This window comes from Cololabis saira, chromosome 16 (genome assembly GCF_033807715.1).
Source record: "Cololabis saira isolate AMF1-May2022 chromosome 16, fColSai1.1, whole genome shotgun sequence".
Taxonomy (NCBI): Eukaryota; Metazoa; Chordata; class Actinopteri; order Beloniformes; family Belonidae; genus Cololabis; species Cololabis saira.
This window is the reverse complement of record NC_084602.1, coordinates 14,450,677-14,474,373: the sequence shown is the minus strand read 5'-3', so window position 1 is coordinate 14,474,373 and position 23,697 is coordinate 14,450,677. Positions and strand designations below refer to the sequence as shown.

The 23,697-nt window shown below is 39.5% G+C and overlaps 1 protein-coding gene across 1 annotated transcript; it reads left to right on the top strand.

The window, feature by feature from the left end:
* Nucleotides 1-2,858: 2,858 nt before the first annotated feature.
* LOC133462129 (interleukin-6 receptor subunit beta) lies at nucleotides 2,859-21,655 on the top strand. Its single transcript, XM_061743272.1, has 15 exons — nucleotides 2,859-2,883; nucleotides 4,085-4,205; nucleotides 5,383-5,542; nucleotides 12,364-12,548; nucleotides 12,702-12,865; nucleotides 13,244-13,418; nucleotides 16,556-16,638; nucleotides 16,940-17,171; nucleotides 17,520-17,708; nucleotides 17,788-17,892; nucleotides 19,253-19,399; nucleotides 19,571-19,702; nucleotides 19,789-19,885; nucleotides 20,002-20,083; nucleotides 20,987-21,655. The coding sequence occupies exons 2-15, from the start codon at nucleotides 4,148-4,150 to the stop codon at nucleotides 21,653-21,655; spliced, it is 2,478 nt and encodes an 825-aa protein (XP_061599256.1). The 5' UTR covers nucleotides 2,859-2,883; nucleotides 4,085-4,147.
* The last annotated feature ends 2,042 nt before the right edge of the window (nucleotides 21,656-23,697 follow it).

Sequence of the window (23,697 nt, the reverse complement as noted above, 5' to 3'; positions counted from 1 at the left end):
AAAACAAGGTGTACATTTTTGCATAATTACAGTTGTTATTGTAAATTCAGAAATGTGGATAAACTTCAATCTTTCCTCTTCCTTCCTATCCTCTTCCTTTTAATAAATTAAATCCAGTATAATACCATCTGACACGATATTAAGAACATCGACAGAAAGAGCAAATGCAGACGTAGAACAGTTAAGTTAAACAATATCATGAGTCCTTTCATCTATATGTTACATCTTGAATATTGAATTGTCATCAGATTATAGACATGTACGTGTCTGTTATATTAGTGAAGCTCTTGTTTTTATAGCCACAGAGTGCTTGATCATTTTGACAGCCATCCCATCAGATTAAGCTATTTCCATGACAATTTAAGTGCTGCAATTCACTCATCCCAAAGCCGGGCCACTCAGATATTCAGACCTGCCTTTCTAATCTGTCTTTTAGTCGGTCTGTTTAAGATGGTACCAGAGAGAGCTGGATCCACCACTAAAATTACTGCATTTCTCAATCTGCAATTGTTTTTTATAAGACACGGACCTAGTTGTTTTTTTTCCTGCAGATCTCAGCAAGTGAAGAAAAACATTGCAAGGCATGAAAAAGCGTTAAAACATTATATTAGGTATTAGGTGTTACAGAATTAACAGTTTGGTACTTTTTTAGAAAGAAAAGGCACTGATGAGCTGCACACCATCAAAAGACCTGGGAGACCACAGAAGACAGCCCTAATGGATTATGGCAAAATCCTTTCCCTGCAAAAGGAGAAACAGCTTCACATCAACAAAGTTCAATAATACTCTGGAGAAGGTAGATGAATCATTGTCAAAATCTCTAGTTCAGGGACATCTCCATGAATGCAAGTTTGGACGGTTTTCAATAAGGTTCAAAGTGGTAATATTCAAGAACAGGGAAGCCAGATTAGACTGGAAGAAATAAAAGCCTCATGTTTCACAATGATATTCTTCAGACAATTGAAACCACGACAAACTTGTTTTTGGAATGATGGGAAGAAAAAAGTGGGGAATGAAAGGAGCAACTCATGAAGCACAACGCGTGTCAAACATGGTGGCGGCAGCATTATGGTGTGCGCCAGTGGAACGATGGAGGAAAAGAGTCTGGCTACTGATTTCACACCACGTGAATTTGAAGTTCTGCTGTTTCCAATATCTTACGCAATCCTCAAATAAAAATATTTTTAAAAACAAGAGTTTGTGAAAACAAACTGATGCAGCAGGAACGTAGGCTGCCATGGCTGCGATAATTAGAGCCGAGCTCTAATTAAGATTGTTAATTAGATTAGATAAGATTAGGATTGTTTTTATGTGAGTATGAATCTAAAAGCTGTGAGTGCAAGCTATGAATTGTATTCATCATGTCACACTTGATTTCAATAAACACACATCCAGGTGTGGCCATCTTCTCTGAGGAAATTCAAAAGTAAACTACTGCAGCCAAAGTATTTTAGAGTAGAAAGAGATGAGCAGTTTTGTTTTGTTTTGTTTTATTCTCTCTCTTTTACCTGAACTCAAAGCTTCATACTCACATAAAAACAATCCTAAATTAACCCTAATAATTGATCAGACTCATGTGTGACAGCAGAATTTTGGGTACAACTTTTTTATTTACATACAAATGTTTATCAATACGAATAGTTATAACATGGACACATCTTTTTGGAAGTTATCTTACTCCATACAAAACAAAACAAAAAAGATATTCTAGCACTGGCATGGCAGCAGCTGTGTCCAACTGGACTCTCAGCATTCTGACCAGCACTTAGCAGTACCCTTCTATGTGATTTTTGTGCTTGTGTTCTCTCATATGTAAGTCGCTTTGGATAAAAGCGTCTGTTAAATGACAGTAGTAGTAGTAGTAGTAGTTTTTAGGAATGGCACAACTTTCGTTTATCTTATCTAATTCAAGAGGAGTTGGTTTTCAACGTGGGTCTATTTTTGTCTTAATGTACAGCACGACCCCCATGGCTTTTAAAACATGCTAAACAAATAAAGTCGATTGATTGATTGATTTATTGGTTGATTAAAATTACTTTCTCCCGAGGAAGTGATGTATTGTACTTAGTAGGCTAATACATATTTCCCTTTCTTTTATTGTTTCTTTTCTTATGAACCCTTCTTTGGTATGAATTGTACTCATCATGTCACACTTGATTTCAATAAACACACATCCAGGTGTGGCCATCATCTCTGAGGAAATTCAAAAGTAAACTACTGCAGCCAAAGTATTTTAGAGTAGAAAGAGATGAGCAGTTTTGTTTTGTTTTGTTTTATTCTCTCTCTTTTACCTGAACTCAAAGCTTCATACTCACATAAAAACAATCCTAAATTAACCCTAATAATTTATCAGACTCATGTGTGTGACAGCAGAATTTGGGGTACAACTTTTTTATTTACATACAAATGTTTATCATTACGAATACGAATAGTTATAACATGTACACATCTTTTTGGAAGTTATCTTACTCCATACATCCAGCCCTTACCGAGCCGCTGACAGGGAAGAGTTGGGGCTTCAGTGGTTTACTTTGCATTCAAGGTAAACCCATTTGGATTCATTTGTCCACGTATTATGATGCGGTGCTGAAAATGATACGGCGCTGCGTCGCTTTAGCTTCTTAAGCCTGAATTATGGTTCTGCGTTAAATCGACGCAGAGCCTACGCCGTAGTGTTCGCGGCGACGCGCAACGTACGGCGTAGGCGCTGCGTTGGTGTGACGCGGGACCATAAATCAGCCTTTAAGAGCGACATTGAGTTGAGATCAGTTCCGCGCAGCGGGCTGGACAGATGTGTGCATGACGCGCCGGCAGTCGCCAGATGTTGCGTCCAACACCGCGGCAGAGCTCCGTGACTACCCGAGCCAGATGGACCGCACTCCGGTAAGTGCACTGTTGTCTTTTGACTCAAAGGTGATTCCTTTTTTAAGAATTTTCCCCGCGGCAGTTTAAGGTGAAAAGCGAATATATGAACAGACTGGAAAAAAGTTGCACTTCATTTATTTAATCAGCAAGCAAATGTTATCATGGCTTTTCAGCCTGTTTGTTTGTAGAAATTAATCAATTTATTTCTGATAAGTGAAATACAATGATGAATTTGAGGAGATTAATTTTCAGCTGAATAAAAAAAGAGAAAAAGGGCAACCTTATAGTTTTCATAAAATAACTTTTAAAAAGCACGTGGAGGATGGCTGAACACTACAATTCCCCATGAACAGATATGATCCCCAGGCACACACAGTAATAAAACTAAAATTGATTTCTTTTTTTAAGGTTTAAGGTAGTTTGGCATATATGTATCGTTTTTATATGAAAGAGGGAAACTAAAAAGAGTTAGAGATGAAAGAAAGGAGATGACATCTTTCATTAGGGACCGAGACTTTGAACCAAAGCAGTTTTTTTGGCTAAAAAGACAAGATGTGCAACAAAATTACAAATGTTAGATCTTGTCATTTTAAGTTTATGACACAAAGCTAAAATGTTATTCCACGATTATGTAGACAACATCCCTGCAGACAATCTGAGATCTGAGATCTCCCTCACTTCACTACCACCTTGTTATAAGTCAAACGAATGCTACATAAAATACTGTCAATAAACACAAACTCCTTTATGCCCACTTTCAAAGTGTGAATTATTTTGACGTTTGACAGTTCAGGGTGATGATATTTTAACATCTTGTCAGAGGTTTTAAATAGTCATTTATTTTTAAGTTTGTTGATTATCCCAACTGCCTCCATTAATTGAAATTTAACTTCGAACACATATTTCTCACTCAGAACTGCTTTGTGTCCCATCTAATAATACCCACAGGGTTGAAATGATGGGGTGATCTATGACTGCTTTACTCCAACACAATACGTTTTTATTTCCTATTTTATAAAATAACTATTTGAAATACAATCATTACTCACAACCATCCAAAGTACACTGTAAGAACATCATCCTTGGTCTGAAAGCAATGGAAATATTATTGTGACTTTTATTTTATCATGCATTCCAGCTAAAACATTATTTGTTATTTTATATTTATATATATTATATTATTTGTATTTTTTTTCTACATCTTTTTGATTGTTTACAGTGCAGCCTGCAGCGTCCTTGTTTGCACTATGTGTGAAAGTGGCCGAGAGAGCGGTGTGTGTCCATGGGTCTGACTCCAGCTGTTGTGTGGATCTGCCTGCTCGGTGCAGGACTCGCTCAGGGTAACGTTCAGGATCCTCGTCCTCTTGGTCCAAAGCTTGTCAAGGTCAGGTTTCTTGTTGGACTCACCAGTGTAACATTACTGGTTCGAGGATGCACAAATTAAAAAAAAAAAGACATCAAAAAGAAAAAACAAATACCGGTAGATGGTTTGTTATTTCAATCAAATCATGGTCACTGTGCTGAAATTTACTGTCACAGTGAAACTGCACAAGGACTTTGTTACACAAACATTTACTGTGTTGGATACATAATATGTACAAACTGTAGCCTTTCAATTAACCTGTAAATTAATTCTGAAATAAAATTTTATTTGCTAAAGGTCCTAAAAGTGACGCCAACTTAAGGAGGACAGAAACATTGTTGAAATGCTTTCACACTATTTTGCACGTATAGTCATGTTGATTACTTCCCCTCCCTCCGCCTACACCCACCCCAGGCAAACAGAAATATCGCTGCAAGTTAAATTGGCACTTGCACTATCTTGTCTGAGGCAAACGGGTAGTAAGATAGTATCTGAAGAGAAAATTCACAAATATTTTATACGATCTCTGTAGTCCCGCCACATAACATGCGAATACATAACAAACATAACAAATTCCAATAAAGAAATTAAAACCCACAATGGTCCCTGAAATAAGTTAAAACTGTAAAAATCATGAAAACCGACCCAACATTTACTAACTAAAATAAGACATTTCTTTTGAATTGTTGCTCAACAGAATCAGAAAGAAAGAAACTTCAGTGTCAGTGTGCGGGGGGTTAGTTGGTACCCCGGGGACATAATTGGCACTTTTCCACTAGCACCTACTCAGCCGGATCGCCTCCACTCGGTTCGGCGCTTTCCCACTAGGGTTCTACCCGTGCCGAGTAGATACTTATTCTGTAACTCTGCTGAGGTTCTGTAAAGCAGGGCACATTTGTCCACCTGGACATGTTTCTCTGAAAGTTTGCCTCCTTTGTAATCCTTTAATCTTTGATACTTATTATCAAGTGTTGTCGTGCTGCCACTCTTGGCTCTCTTAAAGATTTTAATTATCGTGCATGCTTCTGACTTCTCCAAATCCACGTTTAACCTGATCCATGTTTATTCTGTAGCTGCGCATTGTAGTAAAATTGACACACTTCCACGCGTCTTGCCTCATCCTGCCGTTAACTACCACTTTCTTCCATCTCCAGTCCAGCCATCAGCCACCTCCGTTACACCCTCTGAGACCCCACCTCGCCCCCCGACGATCATTGGCTGTGTATTCAGAATAAAAAGTAATGTCACTTGTAGTTGGGATCCTGGAGACATCACAGCAAAAAACTACACCTTGCAGGTTCAGATGATGCCAAGGTGAGAAAAACATTTCTTGTTACAGTTTGATTCAATCTTTTGTAAATTCAACTTAGGTAAATATACATATTTATGTTAGCAGTGTTAAATTAGCGCGTTAATTGCGATTAATTAATTACAGGCATATTTAGCGCGTTACGTTTTTTAATCGCTTAATCTATTCTTTTATCTCTAATTTTACTTTTTTGCTGTTTGCGAGTTGCTTTTATTATGGAATCTGTGTTTGTGCAGTGGGAAACAACGATCAGTCACACCTTGAAGTGGACGTTGATTGGCTGTCCCTGTGTTTGGGCGTGTTTGGGCGGAGAAGAGAAGTGATAATGGAGGAGTAGGTGAAGGTTGTCGCTCCAGTGAATGGGGAATTTACAATTCTAAAACGCCCCGATGTCACCTTTGATAAAAGTCGATTGATATGTGTACTTTGTGGAAAGGACTTTGCTCACCACCGAAGCAGCTCAAGTTTATCCACATAAACGCAAAACACCCGGTCGCGAGCGCAGCCACAGCTAACGTTAGCAGCAATGATGTTGCTAGAGCAACGCTCTTCCCCAAACTAGACTCGACGAGAGCAGCGCACGCATGCGCACGTCTGTGACTGAGAGGCTGGCGAAGGTTCTTGCCAAGTGGATGTAAATGCCTAGGACTGAATCTGCTCAAGTCTGTTAAAAAAAAACAAAAAAACTTTGAGTCATATATATATATATATATATATATATATATATATATATATATATATATATATATATATATATATATATATATATATATATATATATATATATATATATATATATATATATATATAAATACTTGTATATTAATATTTTGATCTGCCACAATGAAATAATGCATTTAAAGGAAATCAACTCAAGTTTTGGGCTTTTCTTAGCAATTTTTAGGTGAGATTAAAAAAGCGATTAATTAGATTAATTATTACAGATCTTAATTAATTAATCGCTCAACTTTTTTTAATCACTTGACTGCACTTATTTATATAGTATATAATATACAAAGACTGGTGTCATTGCATGTTTTCACATTCTAACCCTAACTATCAGCAAATGACATCCAAACAATAAATAACAGGTAGAAGAATGTACATTTACGTAGAAACATCAATGAGACATTGATGAACAATGGCAAACAAAACAAAAAGTAGGTTTCATAAGAAAGTTGTAGGAGCTACAAAAACATGTCTAAATGGGGGGCTGCCAGTGGAGTTTTAAGTATTTAGCAGATGACTTTGCGTTTGAGAGTATATCAAAATTTAAGCTGAACTTTTGCTTCAGCCTTGGTGCTGACAGCTGTGCCTACCAACTCTTCTCATGCAAGCCTTTTCTCACCCTCCCACGCCAGATTTTGTCACCCATAATTGTGACTTTTTCTTTTTTGTTTACATATTGTTTCTTTTAGGTGTCTGACGTTTATAGCATTTTGTGGTTCAAGCTCATTGTTTCAAAGTTCAGTTTACTTCATTTATATCGTGCCAACAGCAACAACAAAAACTTATATCAAGGCACTTTACATAGAAAATAAGCTCAATACAGCCCAATTAAGGACAATCCAATTCACTACATTTAGCTCATATTCCCATTCAATCCCGTTAATTCCACTAAAGTCCAAAGGAATAGCAGTAATAAAGAAAATCATGTTAATTGGATTAATAATGTCATGCATACAAAACTGTCTGCATCGCATGAACACTAACTGGAAGCTGATTCCACAAGTATGGAGCTTGATAACTAATAACATTTTACTTTTGGAAACTCTGCAGTCTGAAAGTGAAGGGATGATATGCAACTAAGAATTGTTTATGGTGATAAGGAACTAAGCCTTTAGGGGCTTCACATGTATATAGAAAGTCTTTTCTGACTTTGACAAGAAGCAACTGAAATAAAGATAAGATTGCAGAAGTATGATATCTCATCAGACCTCTCACTGCAGCATTTTGGATCAGCTGAAGTCCTTTTAGTGTAGGAATATTTCTATAAAGGAATTGCAGTTGTCTAATTTTAAAGTCAGAAATGCATGGGCTAGTTTTTTGCATCACGCTGAGATAGGAGTTTTGTTATTTTGCAAATGTTGCAAAAGTAAAAGAATACAGTTCTAAAAATGTGTAATAAATTTGATTTGAAGGATGAATCGTGATCAAAAGTAATTCCAATATTCCTCTCAGTGGTACCAGATGCAAAAGCAATGCCAACCAGGGTTTCCAGATGTCTAGAGAGTCCAAAGACAAAGTCCAAAGACCTCCGTCTTATCTGAATCTAGTTACAGGAAATTGTTGTGCTCTTTATCTCATTATAACGTGTATGGAATCCAGGTAATGTACTAATCTCATCTGACTCCATAGATAGGTATAGCTGAGTATCATCTGCATAGCAATGAAAGTTCATGCCATGCTTCCCAATGGTAGTAGCTAAAGGAAACATGAATAGAGTGAAAAGAATTGGCTCAAGCATAGAACCACGTGGAGCACCATGGTGTAAGAAGAAGTGAGGAATCTTCATTTACATGAATAAACTGGAATGTATTTGAGCAATATAACCTAGAATAGGTTAACACAGATCATTTAATACCAATAAAATGTTCAAGTTCCTTTCAATAACGCGGTTTCCATATTATGAGGTTATCTAAATCCTGAATAAACTGTTCTCAGATTCTCCCATAATTTCCATTTCGTGCAAATGGCTGATTATTTGACCTCCACCTGTTTCTTTGAGCATGCAATATAGAAGAAAATAAAAGGCAGAATTAGAGATATGGGACAGCTAACATATATTATTATGATAACACTCCTAATATTTACCTTGGATTGTTCTTGCTATACTTAGTTAGCACTTCTGGATCAAGACAAACTTTTTTAAGGAGCCAGCTTAAAACATTCAATCATACAGCCTGTTGATAAGGATACATTGATTATATCCAACTCTGAAATAATTAAGAGTGGGGCAAAAAAGTATTTAGTCAGACACCAGTTGTGCAAGTTCTCCCACTTAAAAAGATAAGAGAGGCCTGTAATTTTCATCAAAGGTATATCTCAAATATGAGAGACAAACAAAAAAAAAATCCAGAAAATCACATTGTGTGATTTATAAAGAATGTAGTTGCAAATTATAGTGGGAAATAAGTATTTGGTCAATAACAGAAGTTAATCTCAATACTTTGTTATATTCCCTGTGTTGGCAATGACAGAGGTCAAATGTTTTCTGTAAGTCTTCACCATGTTTTCCACACACTGTTGCTGGTATTTTGGTCCGTTCCTCCATCAGATCTCCTCTAGAGCAGTGATGTTTTGGGGCTGTCGCTGGGCAACACAGACTTTCAACTCCCTCTGAAGATTTTCTATGGGTTTGAGATCTGGAGACTGGCTAGGCCACTCCAGGACCTTGAAATATTTCTTATGAAGCCACTCCTTCGTTGCCCGGGCGATGTGTTTGAGATCATTGTCATGCTGAAAGTCCCAGCCACATTTCATCTTCAATGCCCTGCTGATGGAAGGAAGTTTTTACTCAAAATCTCACCATACATGGCTTCATTCATTCTTTCCCTTACACGGATCAGTCGTCCTGGTTCCTTTGAGGAAAAACATCCCCAAAGCATGATGTTTCCACCCCCATGCTTCACAGTAGGTTTGGTGTTCTTTGGATGCAACTCAGCTTTCTTTCTCCTTCAAACACGACAAGTTGTGTTTCTACCGAAAAGTTCTATTTTGGTTTCATCTGACCGTATAACATTCTCTCAATCCTCTTCTGCATCATCCAAATGCTCTCTAGCAAACTTCAGACGGGCCTGGACATGTACTGGCTTCAGCCGGGGGAACGTCTGGCACTGCAGGATCTGAGTCCCTGGCGGCGTAGTGTGTTACTGATGGTTCCTTTGTTACTCTGGTCCCAGCTCTGCAGGTCATTCACTAGGTCCCCGTGTGGTTCTGGGATGTTTACTCACCGTTCTGGTGATCATTTTTACCCCACGGGGTGAGATCTTGTTGGAGCCCCAGATGGAGGGAGATTATCAGTGTCTTGTATGTCTTCCATTTTCTAATAATTGCTCCCACAGTTGATTTCTTCACACCAAGCTGCTTACCTATTGCAGATTCAGTCTTCCCAGCCTGGTGCAGGTCTACAATTTAGTTTCTCACGTCCTTTGACAGCTCTTTGGTCTTGGCCATAGTGGAGTTTGGAGTGTGACTGTTTGAGGTTGTGGACAGGTATCTTTTATACTGATAACCAGTTAAAACAGGTGCCATTAATACAGGTAACAAGTGGAGGACAGAGGAGCCTCTTAAAGAAGAAGTTACAGGTCTGTGAAAGCCAAAAATCTTGCTTGTTTGTATGTGACCAAATACTTATCTTACCAAGGAATTTACCAATTAATTCAGTAAAAATCCTACAATGTGATTTCCTGGATTATTTCCCCCCATTCTGTCTCTCATAGTTGAAGTGAACCTATGATGAAAATGACAGGCCTCTCTCATCTTTTTAAGTGGGAGAACTTGCACAATTGGTGGCTGACTAAATACTGTTTTGCCCCACTGTAAATGTTAATGAATTATATGAATCTATTATTACTTCCAAATCAAAGCGCTAAAGAGGACAGACGTTCTTCTAACTGCTGCTGAAGTTACCTTCAGTTATTCGGATGTTTATTGGTCAGCTTTTTTCATTAAAATTGTGCAAGCCTCTTTATTTTAATCTGCATGGTTCTCATACAAGATAACAGAAGAGTAAAAATGAACTTATAGACAATAAAAATAAAAACAAAGGAAAACGGAATACTAAGACGAGAAACTTCATAAATTGACATACCAAATATGTCAAAAGAGATCAATGTTTGCAAACCTACATTCATGGCACCAACCTCATCACAATGCTTTCCTGAATCCTACGAACAGACTCGCTTTAGTTTTTCTTAACCACAGCATTCAGCCTGTCTAACCTTGATGGCAATCATATTACCAGACACATACAGTGGATGTGACAAAAGAAACTAAATCTCTTTTCTTTTTTTTTTAAATCTCAACGCACTCTCTCCATCTCTGTACAGATGGTTGTATTGTCTATTTTAGAAAAGTTCTACTTTTGTGACAGATGTGTATTGTTATGTATGCTTCATATGTTTTGGCTGCTGTTGACGTGGACCTCACACAATTATTTTGATTCTGTGTGTCATAAAAATCTTTTCTTTTTTTCCCCTAACCCATCCCTTAGTTCTTTTTGTTTGTTGTGTGGTTTTATCACTCCTTAGAGTACAGAGATTGAGACTGCTACTGTATGTTAACCCTTTTGAGGAAAGTCAATAAATTGTTTGAAATTTAAAAATGTCAACTCTTTCAACTGTTGGAGAATATTGAAGAACATGTTTTATTTATTTCTTTTAAAATGTCATAGTATGTAGCTCTAAGAAAGTTACCAAATATTATTATTTAATCTGTAAAGGGTTACGCTGTTTTTCACTCTCCCCACTCTTCCGTTGCAGCAGGCAGCTGTTTACGGTGGAGAAACATCCCTGAAAAGCAACTTTTGCCGATCCGTATGGCACAGCAAAAATCACAAGTTATATTTTTCCCTTGATAGCTTTGATAGATGGTAAAATGGAGCTTCAAGAGTCACACATGGTGGACTTATATCCTCAGAGCTCAAATAACTGCTGATTACTCTTGTATGTTGTGTGCACAAATTTGGTTGCTGCTCTCGAGTGACTCACAAAAAGCAATCTTTTTTTTGGAGGGGGGCGTTTACTTGTTAAACATTTGTTCTGACAATAATTTTGCCAGGTTGACATTTTATTGAATTACTATTATTGATAACAAGCATCCGCAGCGGGAATGAGTGTGAGAATGTGCGATAGTTCATCATAGTGGCGCTGCAGTTTGGCGACCTGCTCAGGTTCCATCACACTTCTTATCAGTTCACATCATCCCCAACACCTTACGGTCCTGAATTAGACAAGATGCGGTGGATGGACTGAAAATATTTTTGCCTTTTTAAGGCAACAAACTTGAAAAACAGCTTCAGGGCACCTGTAGGAAGAAAGATATTGTCATTCAGCGTGAGATGGGTGCAGACCTTGTGATGTTGTCACTGATGTTATCGGTGATATGGCATGCTCACCCTGTTTTTGATAAGCAGACTTTTTGTGGTTTTCCTCTGAGCTGCATATTGTGTACATTGTTGTCTTTCAATGTTCTAAAAAATGTACCATTTTCCTGTAACCCAGGATGGCCTCTGTTGAAATCTGGTGTGGTGCAAGTTTTTTTTATATTAAGAGTGAATCAGAGAATTCAGTTACATCAGTTTTGCAATCTGACGTTTCTGTTGAGCAAAAGGTCATAACCATCAAAATTGGACAGGTTAAGCATCAAAACTGTTACGCTTTTGCAGTTTTGAGATGGTATTACAGTTGGAAAGTAATTTTGCACGCTTTGGTTTAATTTAATTTCTTTTATTTCCCATCAGCTTTGAATCTTGCATTCTTTTGAAGCGTGGAGGGCAAATTTTAATGGGCGTTGGCCCTACAGTTTCTATTTCCTGTTTTTCTGAGGGGAAACATGGCGTTATCTTTTCGTCAGTACCCAAAGTTATTTGCAACTTCTTATTGTATTTCAGAGACAAAAGAGTGGCAGGTGTTTCTATGTCATTTGTCCTGTTTTCTGTGTTTGTGAGCCAGGTTATGTGTGTGACACGTGTCAACGTACACACACTGAGATACTTGCAACCATCCTTCTTCTCATGACAGAACACGTTGGTATTTGGGGTTGTGGTTAAGTAGATGTTTGTATATCAATATCTGGCTCTGTTTGTGTGTTTCTGGGTGATAAGTGGAATAGATTACTCAAAAACCAGCAGTGCTGTGAAGACCTTCACCTGCACCACATCTGGCACCGGCTGCACGGCGGGACTCCACGGCTCTACTGTGAGGATTAACTTCTGCATCAGTGTCACGGCACACACTGGAATCCAAAACATTTCATCACCGGTTCGATGTCAGTCTGGAAGGATAGAAGGTGAGGCGATTCGATTGGCGACAACCAGAACAACAAAAATGAAACTTCCATCAGCTTTCTATAGCAAGAAACACAAATAAAGTGACAGAGCATTCCTTTAAGCTGTGTCTAAAATCTTCTTCTTTCTCGCTTTGTTCTCCTTGACCCCCTCAGTGATCTTGCCTCCAGGAGCTTTGAAAAGTGTTCAGTCCGTCCAGGATTCACCCAACTGTCTGAATTTAGTCTGGGGCCGCAACGTGTCTGCTTTCCCGGTATCGGACTCCGAAATCCAAGCTGGACACCTGAATTCCCAAATACAGTACACAACACACGAGCAGGTGAGCCACAACATCCAAACTGTACATGCATGAGTGGATAAACGACCCCCCGTGTACTTTCAATGTTTACCAAGTCTAAAAAAGCAGTTTTGTATTTTTCAAAAATGGAAAATGACGGTGGCACAGTGGGTTGGCACAGCGGCTCATATACTGAGGCTACAGTCCTCCTGCAGCGGTCGCAGGTTCGAATTCCAGCCTGTGCACCTTTGCTGCATGTCATCCCCATTCTCTCTCTTTACCACCTTCTTGTCTGCAACTTGAATAAAGGGCCACTAGAGCCCAAAAAAAAAAAGGAAAATGACTGCAAAGATATTGAAAAAAGCACAAGACTCAAAGAAAAATGAAGCAAGTTAATCCTCGCCATTCCTGTTTCCCCAGCATGCCCCACTGGAGGTCCACGTCAGTAATGTGACGGTGACAGGTTACAGCATCCTGGTATGTCTCTTCAGACCTGACACCACATACATCATCCGGCTTCGCCACCGGTACCAAGGCCCGGCCAGCCCCTGGAGCCCCTGGAGCAACCCAGTTCAGGGAAGGACAGCGGAAGATGGTGAGATGATGAACCAACGAAAGCAGCAAAAATGATCCTCACAAGAGGGTTGAAACACAGAAAAAAAAGAGCATTTACAGTGTTACTGAGCCCGAGAGTTTCAAAAGCTGTAAAGGAAACACCCTCAACATCACTTTGTTGTGCGTGTCCATTTTTAAAGATGGTGATATGACGGCTTGATTTCTCTGTCAGACAGGGCTTCTGGAGATATTTTTCAGTCTAAAAGTGCTGATCATAACTGTAATACGGGTTTGTAGGACAGAGGTGGCTCCTGTTTTTATCAGAAAAAGACAAATTGCACGCCAAAAGCCTTTTAATATAACTGTCCGGCTACAAAACATTGTTAGAAGCTAACTTTCTGAAAGATCACAACAATTACGAAGTTCTAACTTGAGAAGAATGAGTCATGCTAACCATGCAGAAAGATCCTTCTTACAGATTTACTTCCTAGAAACTGATCTATCATAACCCCCATTTTATGAGCTGGGAAAACAAAACAGAAGCCGGATCTACATGTACATTTCAAGGAACTTAAACAGCCTTGATCAGGTCTGAAATACTGAGTCAAGGGAGTTGCTGAGGTGTGTCACAGCGGTGTAGAAAGCAGTCAAACCAGTAACAGTACCTCAGTTGTATCATACAAAATATATTCTCTTGTGAGAATCTGTTTGCTTTTATTGGTGCTCAGCACCAGAGGCAATGTTTGTTGTGAATTGATGCCAGACTGTAAGACGTGTACAAAGAATGGATATCTTGTAGCAACACCTGCATTAATCCCCTCTTTGAAGCCTAGACACAAAGCCTAGCCGACAGGAAATCAGGCCTTTATTAGGGCCCGAGCACCTTCAGTGCAAAGGCCCTATTGTATCTGTAGGAATTTTTCTTTCTTTTTTCTTTTTTCTTTTTTCTTCTGACGAAAGGAGGCCCTTTTTGCCCCCCTAAACATGCCCAAAAAGTCACCAAATTTTGCATGCAAGTCAGGCCTGGCGAAAAATTTGATATTTAATGGTTTACATTAATGGGCGTGGCAAAATGGCTCAACAGCGCCCCCCGGAAAACTTTGTGACTCAAGCCCCACAATACGGTTTGACGTACATGCACGGAAATCGCTACACACCTGTATCAGTACACAACTTAAAGAAAAGTCTCTTGGCGACATGGCCGAAACCAAACAGGAAGTCAGCCATTTTGAATTAATCGTGTCACTTTGGCGCAATTTATGCCATTTCTTCGGCAGTTAATACGGCCCGAACCGTAACGTGCCCCCAAGTGTGTTATACATCAAAATGTGCGTCTCCATCCTGCGACAACACACATTACTTTTCTCTTTCAAAAGCGTTATAGTGGCGACGCTAGACGCCCAAAAGCGCGCCCACCCTTCATCTGGTTGGTTCAGACAGAAAAAACTTTGCGCCTCAAGCCCCATAATACGGTTTGACGTACATGAACGAAAATCGGTACACACCTGTATCATGTCGCAACTTAAAGAAAAGTCTCTTGGCGCCATGGCCGAAACCGAACAGGAAGTCGGCCATTTTGAACATTCTGAATTAATCGCATAATTTTGGAGCAATATGAGCCATTCCTTCGAGAATTAATACGGCCCGAACCGTAACATGCACCCAGGTGTGTTATACATCAAAATGTGGGTCTCCATCCTGCGACTACACGCATTACTTTTCTCTTTCAAAAGTGTTACCGTGGCGACGCTAGACGCCAACAAGTGCACCCCCCCTTCATCTGATTGGTCCATATTTGATAGTTCCCCAAAAGGCACCAAATTTGGCATGCAAGCCAGGCCTGGCGATAAATTTGATATTTCATGGTTTGCATTAATGGGGGTGGCAAAATGGCTCAACAGCGCACCCGGAAAACTTTGTGCCTCAAGCCCCACAATACGGTTTGACGTACATGCACGAAAATCGCTACACACCTGTATCATGGCACAACTTAAAGAAAAGTCTCTTGGAGCCATGGCCGAAACCGAACAGGATGTTGGCCATTTTGAATACATTGTGTCATTTTGGCGAAATTTATGCCATTCCTACGGCAGTTAATTCAGCCCGAACCATAACACGCCCCCAGGTGTGTTATACATCAAAATGTGCGTCTACATCCTGCGACGCCACGCATTACTTTTCTCTTTCAAAAGTGTTACCGTGGCGACGCTAGACGCCAAAAGGCGCGCCCCCCCTTCATGTGATTGGTCCATATTTGATAGTTCTCCAAAAGTCACCAAATTTTGCATGCAAGCCAGACTTGGCGATACATTTGATATTTCATGGTTTGCATTAATGGGCGTGGCCTAACGGCTCAACAGCGCCCCCTAGAATACTTTTCTCTGCCATAACTTTTGAATGGTTTGACATAGAGAGTTGTGGGTGGTGTCATGGGACTCTGTAATGAGTCCTTAGGCTTCGTTGGCCTTAATTAGCCCCGCCCCTTCTTCTGATTGGTTGTCCCTTTTTTCTGCTATAACTTTTGAATGGTTTGACATAGGAAGTCATGGGTGGTGTCATGGGACTCTGTATGGAGTCCTTGACCTTCATTGGCCTTAATTAGCCCCGCCCCTTCTTCTGATTGGTTGTCCCTTTTTTCTGCTATAACATTTTAATTGTTTGACATGGGAAGTCGTGGGTGGTGTCATGGGACTCTGTAATGAGTCCTCAAGCTTCGTTGCCCTTAATTAGCCCCGCCCCTTCTTCTGATTGGTTGTCCCTTTTTTCTGCTATAACTTTTGAATGGTTTGACATAGGAAGTCGTGGGTGGTGTCATTTCTGATACTTATGGGGGGCGGTGGCCGTGAGTGCGAGGGCCCGTTCATTGCTGCTTGCAGCTTTAATTTCGCCTTAAATTCTGAACCAACTGCTGGAACAATCAACACTGCCATGGCTAAAGTGTTGGGAAACCCAGCCTTCCTTCTGGGCCTCAATGAAATCTGGAAAAATGCGACCAGAACACTGCCTCACAATATTTTGACTCTGTTATATTGTAGATTCTTTTTTTAAATTTTTTAAATGGACTGCAATGCGGTGCTCAGCTTTTCAAACAATTAAAGCAAACATCTCATGTCGATGCTGCCATATTTTCCTCCTCTTGCTATTGCTGTAATAATTCTCCTCGCTTCCCTCCACCAGCTCCATCAGTCCCACCAGTGCTCTGGAGGAAAGTGATGCACACAAACATAACTGGAGGCAGACTCATTTCTCTGCTTTGGAAGGTGTGTGCGTTGAACATTTTGACTCATTGTGTAACAGTTTCTCATTATCATTATAAGCTTTTGCGTTTACGGTTTAATAATCTCAAGATGTGATTATTATTTGATCTCCCTCAAGTTACTCATTTATTGCTTTGCAGCATTATTGGGTTTGAGACCTGAGTGAGGGAAAGAAAAAAATGTTATGCAGTCATTTTTTATATAATCAGGATTGCCCAATTTAAAATATCCATCATATCACAGCAGTTGACTTGATGGGTTTACTGACGGTTTTTCTCTCGTGGTTTGTGTTTTTGGCATTCAGCCCTTGCCGCGTCTGCTGGCCAATGGCAGAGTTCTTTACTACAATGTGACCTGTCGGACAAAAAGCGCTCAGCCGCTGAGTGATCACGGGAGCTGCAGAGATTTGCATCATCCCAGTTTTTCCTGCAACTTGCTTCTCCCTGATGGATACTGCTCCTGCTCTCTCACAGCCTCCACCTTTGCAGGAACATCCCCAGCAGCTCGGATCTGGCTCCGTGGCACCTCTGAAACAGGTGAGCCTAATTCAGAATTTTTGTCTGAGCTATTAACACTCACCATCCTTTATTTGCTTCACAATAAGCTTATGATGCACGAAACAGCTGCTTTATAATTTAACAACTTTGTTCATTTGCACAGGAGATGTTTTGAATAATACATTTCTGAAGCATGCACTTGTATCATTACTATAGACACTATAACAGCTTATGCACACAGGTTGGGGTTCCATCCATGCTGTTTTCGGTGTCTCAACTCAGGTTTTAAGTAAATCCCCAGAGGCTTTGTCCTCCTTTTTTCTCTCAACAACACCCTCATCCCAGTCCACAATAGTTTGGTCAACTTCCCCTTCTGTGCGTCTGCAGGTCTGCCGGCCCCAGACCTAATCACTGCCACCCCGATGAATGACAGCAGCTTGGAGGTCCGCTGGACGTTTCCACCGAATCCATCGGTGAGCGGTTTTGTCGTGGAGTGGTTTGCTGTCAGAGAGGAACCAGGCAGCGTCTTCCACTGGGAAAAGTTGAATAGTTCTTGTAGAAAGCTGATCATAACAGGTAAATGCAAAAGAATATGCTGCTACTGCGAATGTGGAATAAGATTATGATTATCGTGCGTTTCTTTGTGTTATTTTAGAGGGAGTGAAGCCGATGGAGCGGTTTGCTGTTTCAGTCAAAACGCTGTACGGTGACCGAGGAGCAGGGAAAAACAAAACACTTCGCGCGTACACAAGGCAAGGAGGTACATGGCAGTGTGAACTCAGTTTGAACTTGAAAAGCAGGTTTTTACAGGCCCCGTTATTGTTGCACTGTTTAAATATCAATTTCGATGTCGTTTAAAGAGATATTATCCGTTGGAAAAGTTGGAGTGTTGTGTAAAATGTAACAGAATGCAAATATCATAAACCGATGATTAATCCCAAGTAGGACATAACCAGACAGCAAAGCTGACACATTTTGCCATTTCATGGAAAATATTAGCTCATTTTGGATTTGATGGCAGAAAAAAAAACAAAAATGGAGACACATTTGAAACAGGAGCAACAAAAGGCTGGAAAAGTAACTGATACAAATTAAAATCATCTGGAGTAGCATTTGCCAGCTAATTATTTACTAATGAGGTAAGTAATTAGGTTGATAAAAGGTCAGTAACATGACAAGGAGTATTTCCTCTCAGACGTAAAGAGGAGCGGAAGATGAGCAATCCACGACAAACTGCGTCAAAAGATTGTAGAACAATTTCAGGGAAAATGTTCCTCAATGTGACACTGCGATGACTGTGAATATCCCACGGTGTGCAATATCATCAAAAGATTGAGAGAATTAGGAGGAAGCTGTGTATGATTAACTTCATATTGTATCCAGGAAGGAATGTTGGGCTATTCCTATGTCTCAGATCATTAATGATGAAACTACTGAGAGCTACTGTGGACAAGCTGGCAGCGAGGACTAAAAGACAGAAAATGGTCATTACAAAAGAAAACAATGAGACAGATTAACTCAACCTCCAGGCCTAAACTGAGCCAAGTCCGTCCAGGTTTCCTTGGGCCACTTCTAATCCAGCACTTGTATCCATCCTCACTAGTTAGGGTTTTGCTTTCTTCAGCCCAGTTTACTCAAACAGAAGACTGTGATGCCTAAACTTGTTGATCATTTGATGGTCTGTTTCCAGCTACTGGATAGGTGAGTGTTAACGCAAACTAAACTGCAGTTTGACTGCTCAACACAACAAATAATTATGCCTATCCATATGGGTGTAATATTTGTGGCCATTTACAAAGACAAGGGATCTTTTTGGCTGCACAGATGTTGCAGGTGTGTGCTCTCTCTCTCTCTCTCTCTCTCTCTCTCCGCTGTGTAAAGAATTTTCTCTAAAGAATTCTCTCTCTTTTCAGTTTATAAACTAGTTATAAACTATATGAAGAGATCTGCCAATGAAATAAAGAGTTATCTCCATGAATGAACCAGCTCGTCCCCTTTTGGACAGGATTACTTCATTTTACAACCATTAAACCTCACCCCATCCATCTTTAAAGAGATAAGAGTCAAAGGGCAGGTTGTTCTCTGTGGTGACTCCATCTCTCCTCCCTCTGCTCCCACAGCGCCCTCAGCTGGTCCTCATGTGAGAGTGCAGCACATCTCCGGCAGCACGGTGGAGCTCAGCTGGACGCCTGTACCTGTGGAGCTGCTTCACGGTTTCCTCTGCAACTACACGCTCTTCTACAAAACCAGAAACCAGTCAGCGAGGAGTGAGTGAGACACACCAGCACTTCACACACGTCCATACAGGGAAAGATATCCGTCACACTCCTTAGTAGAAGAAGTCTTTCTTAGGATCAGAGTACCGTTTCACTCAATATTGTATTTTCTTACATTTTCCATGCTTCTCAGCTTTTCAACACCGTCATGTGTTTAATCAGGTGTTTTGGTTCCCGCTCATGTTCACCACTACACTCTGGAGGATCTGTCACCTGGCAACCACGACATCTCCATGCAGGCCAACACCGTCGCTGGCCCCGGACCAGTTGGAAACCAGATTAAAGTGCACATTGGTGAATATAAAACACTCTTTAAAGAAACCAACTTTTCAAAGTCATAAGCTACTTGTGTCTTAATCTGAATTTTGTCGCGATGGAAGGCTCTGATGAAGTCTCGATAGTGACGTGCGTCGCTATTCCACTCATACTCACTTCGTTGGTGCTGATGCCGATGATCTGCCTCATTCAAATGAAAAGGTAAGAAACCAGACGGTCTGAAATGAGATTCACAGGTTTTTTTCACTGATTTATACAGAAAAACATGGGAAAAACCTTTTCTTGGATGTATTTTTTCATTTTATTGTGATGCCAAGGATGAAACAGAAGTTGCAGCAAGTTGTCCCCAATCCATCCAAGAGCAGCATATCAAACTGGAACCCTGAAACAAGTTTTGAGGTAAAAGGAACATTTTTCTTTTCTTAACCGAATTCATCCCTAAATTTCTAACATTTACAAAGTCAGATAGTCTGCATGACCACTCCACGATGAAAGTTATGGAGGATTTTTTGTGCCAAAATTAAATAAATAAATACATCATTAATTAATTAAAATGGGAATGAAATATATCATTAATTAATTAAATGTGTCATTAATTAATTAAAATTAGAATGAAATATGTCATTAATTAATTAAAATACAATTCATTTTAAGTAAAAATATATATTTATTATTTCAGCATTTAATTAATTAATGACACATTTAATTAATGATTTCGTGTTACGTGTGAATCATGAAATGTAAAACTGCATTTAATTAATTAATGACACATTTAATTAATGATTTCGTGTTGCTGAATCATGAAATGTAAATGTAAAACTGTCAGTTTCACTCGTCAAACTCAGTGGGCGGGGCTTAAAATGAATTGTATTTTAATTAATTAATGACATATTTCATTCTAATTTTAATTAATTAATGAAACATTGTATTAATTAATGATATATTTAATTCCCATTTTAATTAATTAATGATGTATTTATTTATTTAATTTTGGCACAAAAAATCCTCCATAGAAAGTAAGGTTCCCAGATGTTTTCAAATCTAGAAAGACTGCCTTTGTTTTGTTGATGTTTTGTTTCAAAATATCAAAAGATGTGCTGTCGTCCAGTAATTGCTTACCCTGCCTTTAATCTCTACACCAATAGGGGGACCCCCTGAGTTAGAAATGGCAAAAGTACTACTGCGTTGCATGAAGAGACTGAATATTAAGCACTGACTTTTAGAAATAAAAAAATAAAACAGCTTTCCATGATTTTTAATGACTTTATTGCTCTTTTGTTGTTGTTTTCTTTCCTCTTCTAGACTATGAGGCCGTTAGTGGTGCAAGAGAAGCCTGAAATCAATACCTGTGAACTAATTTTGGCTGATGAACAGTTGGACTTGAAGCAGAGCCACCGCTGTCGCAGCATCTGTAGTCTCCTAACATATTCCTCCCACGGACCCACTCAACTCCCTGTTGGAAGTTCGGGGAAAGAATCCCCCAGAACTTCAACTGAGGCCGAGGCGACTCCGGACGGTGATTTTTGCTCTAACCCCTGCATCTACTCCAGCATCCTCCTCTCTCAGACTCCTCCAAACGATCCCTCTCCCCTCCAGCCTCACTGCACTCGCCAGTCCACTGAACTTCAGCCCAGCACAATCAGCATCAATGACCTGCCGCTGCCGCCAGGTGAACTCAGTTACTCATACGAGTTCCCCGATGAAAAGAAAACTCGCAGTGTCTTTCTGAAGCAGCATCAAAGCCATGTTTCTGCTTTGGACTTTAGCAATGCATCTCGTTCCTCTCTGTCACTTCTCACAGAGGTCGGCAAATATAATATGATGCTTTCACTCCAGCCAAAAACCGTCATCAGCCCAGATGTGCTCTCTGATGGTCTTAAGGCATCATTCTCACCTTTCCATCATCCCGTTTTTGTGGATTTATCTTATCTTAATGTGCAGTATGATCCAAGCACATCCTCTGATGTTTAGTTTCACATAAAAGCAGGTTGTCGTAAAATGTCCTAATATATAAACATGCCTCTTAAAGGGTGGTTGTAAATATTGTTTTAGTTCCAGGAGATCTATGGATCCACAAATACTTTCTAAACACTTCTGCCAGTTTTGGGTAAGAATCTGAATGCAACTTATTTATTATCATCAACCATTTCGGTTTAATCCCTCTGAGCAGAGGGGTCATAGTCCGCACGGCGATTTAACCCTATGGCCTTCCTGATGCAACCCCTCACGCATGGGGAGGGACAAACCACCGTTGACGCTCACACCTACGGCCAATGTAGGTAGGGTTGCCACCTTTCAGAAATAGAAATAAGGGACGCCCTGATTTCAGCAGCGCAGGAGCCAAAAAAAAGCCCCAAAACTTCTAAACTGAATAAAAATGTGTTTATTTTATATGAAAAAAACAAAATGCTTTGATTTAAAGTTTAAAGTGCTTTAATAGCATTGAATTTTCATGACTGTACAGACAGCCAACCATACTAGTAACTGAAATAGCCTCCTATGCTACGTATGTCCACATCAGCCCAGATGTAATATAGCCTACAGGTGAAGAATATGGTGTAAAAGTTAATTTATTTCAATAATTCAACTAGAATATGGTGTAAAAGTTAACTTATTTCAATAATTCAACTAGAATATGGTGTAAAAGTTAACTTATTTCAATAATTCAACTAGAATATGGTGTAAAATTTAATTTATTTCAATAATTCAACTAGAATATGGTGTAAAAGTTAATGAAAATACGGTACAAATCGTGTCCCGTATTAGTTCAATACGGGACGCAACATTTTTTTCTCAAATAAAGGACAATTCCGTATTTTACGGGACGGGTGGCAACCGTAAATGTAAGATGATCAATCAAGCTAACATGCATGTTTTTGGACTATGGGAGGAAACCGGAGTAACGGGAGAGAACCCACACAAACACAGGGAGAACATGCAAACTCCACACAGGAAGAGGCCCGCCAGGTCAGGGAGTCGAACCAGGAACCTTCTTGCTGTGAGGCAACAATGCTAGTCACTTAGCCCACCTTTTTATTTATTATATAACTGTAATATTGGTGGTTTTGTTTTACACCCAACAGCTAAAACAACAAATCCAAAACGCATCTAGATCTCATTCCATTAGACTCCTTACAAATAAAATCTTACATATATGAATGAAAATGTTAATTTCTTTTTTTATTCTTTTATTATTACGTACATGCATAAAGAGGTGACATATTTTGTTTCTCGCTGTAAAACTTTTAAGACATGATTAAATTTAACTTCAATCCTCAAAGAAAGATTATACCGTTAGAAAGTCAGCCGGTCTTGTAAGTACGCCCGTGCTGCACTTATAATTGAGTCTTGACATTACTATCCTGTTAATACAGACTTTTTGTTCAGGAAAAAAGAAACTGTGAAATCCAGTGGTGTATGGATGACCCTTGTAGAGTCTTCGTGTTGGTATTTGAGCCATTCTGAAGTTGTTTTTGTCCTTTAAAGCATTTTTGACATGTAAATAATCTCCGGTTTAGTCGACCTGTTCATTTGACAGACGACTTTAACCGTATCTGCGCCTCAGCAATCGTGATGAAGACCAAATACAAAGTGTGCCATCGAGATGCATTTGTGCTATCTTTTTCCTCTTCAGAGTTTGTAAAATTCCCATCGATGGTATTACATAATGTATAGTTTCAAACTCTCTGTTGACTCGCAGTGGCTCTCTGGCCTCTGTAGAGTAAGTTAGTGTGCTTGTGTGAAGTGTTTTATGCAACTTATTCTCACAGTATTTTGAAACGTGCAGTGAATAATTGTCTATTTTGTCATTGAAAGCATACTGTGTATTTGCTTTGAGTTTTTATTACATCCGTGCTTAAAGTTCTCCAGACTTGTAATAGTCTTACATGTTTGTAAAAACGTTTTCACATCAGACATTTAAGCTCGTTAAAGTAGGAAAAGCTGATCCTGCAACTATAACTGAAGACCCTCCCCAACCCTTCACCTCCAAACCTGCTCCAGACAGAGACAGT

Coding starts and splice junctions, on each gene's coding strand:
- LOC133462129 (XM_061743272.1), top strand. CDS start 4,148: ATGGGTCTGACTCCAGCTGTTGTGTGGATCTGCCTGCTCGGTGCAGGA. Junction 16,639..16,939: donor TCATTTCTCTGCTTTGGAAG/GTGTGTGCGTTG, acceptor TTTGGCATTCAG/CCCTTGCCGCGTCTGCTGGC. Junction 20,084..20,986: donor ACCCTGAAACAAGTTTTGAG/GTAAAAGGAACA, acceptor TTCCTCTTCTAG/ACTATGAGGCCGTTAGTGGT.